This window comes from Buceros rhinoceros, unplaced genomic scaffold, assembly GCF_000710305.1.
Source record: "Buceros rhinoceros silvestris isolate BGI_N320 unplaced genomic scaffold, ASM71030v1 scaffold37992, whole genome shotgun sequence".
Lineage (NCBI taxonomy): Eukaryota > Metazoa > Chordata > Aves > Bucerotiformes > Bucerotidae > Buceros > Buceros rhinoceros.
The window spans coordinates 3,197-8,527 of record NW_010400114.1 but is presented as its reverse complement, the minus strand read 5'-3'; the positions used below and the strand labels follow the sequence as shown (position 1 = coordinate 8,527).

Below are 5,331 nucleotides of genomic sequence, written 5' to 3'. Positions count from 1 at the left end.
CGCTCCTGGTCTGCACGCTGGAACCTGAGGTGGGGTTTTCGGAACTTGGGCTTGTGCTTGACTTGACTGAAGTTTTCCTTCTCTTCCCACTGTCTGACAGTGAGGAGGATTTTATTTTTCTTTTCTTAGTCACATCCTCTTCCCAATCCTCCCTTACCTGCACAGTCAAGAAACACCAAATAAACCCCCATTAAATGGAGCATCAGCCCACACCACCACATCCCAGTTCACCACGCACACAGGACAAGCTCTCTGAGGCAAGTTTCTCAGAATCCCCGCACGGGAGATGTTTCTTTCAGCAGCGAGAGCAAACACGCTTCCACATTCGCTATTTTTCGAGCACACATTCCCAGCTGACAATCCCAGCCCACTGAATCCCTTCAGCCAACAGCGCGCGTCTGCCACCCCTGTGCTGCTGAAGTTCCTCAACTGTAGCTTAAGGCAAAAACTGTCTCTCATTTGCGGGGAAAATTCAAACCGCCGAACAACGCCTCGTGCTCTCATCGCCGGCAGTTAGAGCCGTTGCCAGACCGCGTCCCCACAGCTCGCTCATTACCAAAACGCTCACGAAGAGCAGCCGGTGGGTCTGCTCAGAGCAGGGCCCTAGCGCCGAATTAGGAAAACCTGGGAAAGCCTTTGACTGGGCAGAGCAGAATTGAAGAAAAGACAATTTAGAACTCTGTGGCTGAACAGAACGACTGAAATAATTTTAACGCATTAAAATGGAAGCCTTTACATGGAGGGAACCTTCCAGAAGCACCCAAGCAAGTTCTGAGCCAGTGACAAAGGTCTTGGTTTATAGACATTAGTAACCCTAAAGTTCAGACAGGAACAGAGGTAAACCTCTTCTAATGACCCCATATGTGACCAAGTGGACGCCCTTCTTTGGAAGTCACACCTAGTCACGCGAGAGACTCGAACTAACGGTACTTGACTGGTTTCACACTCAAGGGTGACGCCTCACAAGAAATCACTCTGCTATTCTTCTGCTCTGCTGGATAAACACCATCGTGTGCAGAGGCTGGACGGGAACCAGGGTGCAGAGCTATGGGGTCTGTTGCAGTAAAGACCATCCCTTTGACTGCTCAGCCACCGCGAGAAGGTCCGGCCGCCCTCAACGCGCTTGTCCTTCAAACTCCCTCCAGCAGAACCCAGAAGAGAGAACAAGGACTTTTCGATGGTGCTCAGGTCGTACTGAAACCACACGACTCTGTGGTGGAACACAAACAAGTTCTAGAACATTCTCACAGGGACTGTAACAGTCACTGACTCGCACTGAGGAATCCAGAGGCGGGAGGGTCCAAGCACACACAGGGCTCTGCTGCCACCACACCTCCACTGCGGTTCCCAGCTCAGCTCTGATCTATGAACATACCTTTTCCTCTTTAATGGGCTCCTGACGCTGGTTCGTTGTTTCCACATCTAACGACGACGAAGAGTTGCTCTCCTTCCTCACACTGGTACTGGAACTAACCCATTCTCCTGCTGCCTCGCAGTGGGTGCTCAGTGGTATTCTCTTAAGATACACTCTCTCCTCTTTATGGAGACCAAATTTTCTCCGTAACTCCAAGTGCTGTTTCCAGTGGGGCTTCTCTGGGGGTTTGGCTTGGATCACCTTTGCCGGCGACTCCATCTTCTCACATGGGGTCTGAAATAGAGCAACAGTGAGAGCGCCGTCAGCCACCTCCTCCCTCTCTCCATACACAGAAAACTAGGAACTAGTTACAGGGGAACCCCTGTTCACAGAAGCATCTGGTTGGAAACGACCTTTGAGGTCATCGAGTCCAACCGGCCACCCTGCACTATCAGGGTTCTCCAGGAGGCACATTTAACCCAGTGATTTTCAAGAAATTACAGACATTGTTAGTCTTGTTAGTCACGTAAAGCCCCAAGCACACCCTGGAACACCCAGAAGAGGCACAGCCCAGCTCGTAGCACCGCAGAGGTAGGAGAAGCAACAAGGGAATCGCCTGATCTAAAATTTCAGAGTAACCAGGGGAGGTGAAGGAAGATCAGGGTGATTACGGTGGCACTCTGACTGCTCCGTGGTGGATACTCACACCAAAGGGCTATGGGCCACCCGTGGATCTGACCTCTCTAACCTGGGCTGTTCCTGCTCTTCCACCTCCCGTCAGGAAGTCTGGCCATCCACAGGCATACAAATCGATGGACTAAAAGCAGCAAACATCCGAAATGCCATTTTCCAGAGAGGTTAAAGCAAATGAGAATGTTAACGTTTGGCACCACATGGCACTGACGGGAAAAAAGTCTCTGTTAACCATTCTTCAGGTGAGGAACAATCAGAAAAGAGGCCCTAGAGCCTGTTGCTATGGTTAAATGTCTAAAATTTGCACAAATATGCTCAGCTGACCCTTCTCTTCTGCCTGGTCAACACCAGCAAGGATGAACTAGCTTCAGAGTGAGTTGTTAACTGGAGGCAAACTCTTGCTGGCCTCAAGCAAGAGAAAACTTGACCTGTGATCCTTCATGGGCAGAATCTACTAGAGGCTAAGGAGTTCTTACATATTTTTCACGTTAGGTTCTTAGAAGGTCCAGCCTGAAGGGGAAAAACCAGTAAAGATCTGAAGAGTTTCTTCTGCCTGACGTAAGTCAAAGGAGGTGGATCCCTCCCCATCATGGCATGAGGGCAGGAAACACAGCTCCGGCCTCCTCGACTAGCAGAACCAGCGGAGATGGGAGCTCACACGGTGCCGCACCAGAGCTCATCTCTGGGTGACAAACCCTGCTCTTCCTCCTTGTTTCCTTCTTGTGTAGCTGCAAACTCCTCTGCCTTACATTACCCCTATGACAGCATCAAGGGCTGTGCTGGCAGAAGGGGCATCACCACCACGAGGCAGCAGAGAGCTCCCAGAGCTCGAACAGTGAACAACTTCCCTCAGTTTCAGACATTACGGACAATTTATCTTGTGAGGAAATAAAATGTCATCGTTCCCTTTCTTTTCTTTGTGCATTTTCTCACCTGCATAGTATGATTGCAACGAAAAAAACCCATTTATTGACTAGAATCGAATATAGACCAGTATTTCCAGTGATAGGACACTGGTTCTGCAAATCTGTGAACTCATTAACACCCAGTTCATCCAAACAGAACCAGGAGCGTGTAAGAACTTAGCAGGGACGGAGGTGGGTGCGTTTAGTGCAGAGAGTTACCTTTTGCCTGTCGTCACCGAGCACAGGCTCCTGCTCAGGCTGCGGGCAAACCACACTCGCTGCTGGGGGGGAAGGAAGCTCTTCTCTGTCGTTCTGGCACATGTTTTCCTGTGTCTCTACGGCTGCAGGAGGGGTCACCCCGCTTGAAACGCTCTCAGGGAGGGGCAAACTCTTCCTCTGCTCTGCAGCAGTGTCCTGCTGATCAGCTCTTGGGCTTGGAGCTGCGGGGCCAGGTTTTACGCCAATTTTTAAACTACATGGTGTGGCAGCTGCAGAGTCAACACACGGCTTGGGATCTTTCTGAACCAGCATGATTCCTTTGCTTTTTGACAACACCAGGTTCAGCACTTTACTGGTTATTTTATCGACTGCAGTAGAATTGATCAGCTTGGGTGTCTCCTTTTTAAGTGACGCACCAGAAGAGGAAGGTGCTTGCTTTTCACCTTGGACTGACAGAACATCGAAGCCTTTTCTGGTCAAAAAATAGACCTTCCCGTTGTACATGACCAGCGCGTTATCTTTAAGGGGTGTGATTTTTGTCTGGCTTCCACCAGCACCGCTGGAAGAGACCGGTAAAATATTGGCAGAGTTAGCTTCTACGTGCTGTGTGTCTGTCAAAGTTTTCAAGATCTTGGAAGCCATGTTATTTGACGACTTTACTGGGATAAGACGAGATGTTGCCAGCTGCGGGGGTTCCGACATGATCCAATTCACTGGAGTTTGCTGGCTCCGCCTCCCACCAGCCGCCACCGCCTTCGCAGAACGATTCTTTCTCATTGGCGTGGTTCTCACCGTTATAGTTTGTGCAACTTCCATGGCGGGTATTGGGGAGGAAGTTTGCAGTTCCTCGGGAAGGACGTTCTTCACCGTGTTCACTGGCGACACGTAGATAACAGTCGGTGGTTCTGTGCTGTTGAGTCCTGCAGACGTGGTCGCGGTGCTAGCAGTGAGTATTTTTTGCTGTACTGCCGGCGGTAAAGAAGAAGCTGGGACAGATTTCACCTCTGCATCAGCCGGTATCTGGAGGTGGTGGTCTGAGGGCAGCTCTGGAGACTTCACAGCAACTGGGATGTTTTTTTTTTTCACCACCACGTACGTAGTGTTACTGTGGCTGGAGGAACCCGCCACAGCAACCTTCTGCAAAGACAGCTGGTTAGCGGCAACGCCACTGCTCGGGGCGTCAGCAGCTGAGGTGGGAGTTAAACTTTCTTCTTCCGAACCTGCCCTGAAACCTCCCTGCTTGTTTACTGTGGAGCCTTCACACCACTGGGGATTTTTTTTTTTTCCCCCCCCACGTACTTAGTGTTACTGTGGCGGGAGGACCCCGCCACAGCAACCTTCTGCAAAGACAGCTGGTTAGCGGCAACGCCACTGCTCGGGGCGTCAGCAGCTGAGGTGGGAGTTAAACTTTCTTCTTCCGAACCTGCCCTGAAACCTCCCTGCTTGTTTACTGCTCTCCTAATAATAATCTTTCTAGGGCTAGTAGGTGGAAAAACAGGGATCTTAACGGGTGAAGGTGCGGCAGGACTGGCAAGCTGCGTCTTAAAAGTAATATGGACCCGGTTAGGCATATTCGCCTTAGAATTATTTTGCATGGCTGAAGGCTGAGCTATCGGCACAAAGCTTCCAGAAGGTTTAGAAATGGGAAGTAATTTCAGAAGGTTTTTTCCATCCGGTCCCGTGGTCTGAACTACGCGGTACATACAGCCTGCAATGCTTAACAAAACAAAGAAACAAGAGAAGAGAGAGAAAAACAGGAGAGAGCGTAAGTGAACGCGGCACAGAAACATCAACTAATGCCATCAGCCCATTGCAGGCCCAGGGCTGCTCCGAAGCAGATCAACCATGGAAAAACAGCAGGTCCAGTCTTTAGGATCTTCGCTGGCAAAAAACCCCTCACACTGACTGCCCTGGTGAACCCTTTGGGTGAGCATTTCTGAGCAGCACAGACTATCTGAACAGAACATCCGACTCTGACATCACAGGTGCCTTTTCAGATCAAAGTAAGTCAAAAGACCCAAGAAAACTCCTTCCATCCTCCTCCTCTTCTACTTATAGGGCCTCGTGTTCTGAAAAAGAAAAACATTATCTCCGGATTTCACAGAGAAGTCGGATTTTTGGCCTTCCCATCTCGCTCTTACTATTAATATCCCAGTGAGG

General features: G+C 50.1%; 1 protein-coding gene across 1 annotated transcript in view; it reads right to left on the bottom strand.

Moving 5' to 3' along the window:
• The window catches only part of LRIF1 (ligand dependent nuclear receptor interacting factor 1), a 5,314-nt gene extending 434 nt beyond the window's left edge, over positions 1-4,880 (bottom strand). Inside the window, exons 1-4 of the mRNA XM_010131746.1 lie at positions 4,607-4,880; positions 3,172-4,403; positions 1,376-1,648; positions 4-157 (exon numbers count right to left, since the gene is read on the bottom strand). Coding sequence (XP_010130048.1) covers positions 4-157; positions 1,376-1,648; positions 3,172-4,403; positions 4,607-4,874 — 1,927 coding nt within the window. The 5' untranslated portion in view covers positions 4,875-4,880. The remainder of the gene's footprint in view (positions 1-3; positions 158-1,375; positions 1,649-3,171; positions 4,404-4,606) is intronic.
• Between the last annotated feature and the right edge of the window lie 451 nt (positions 4,881-5,331).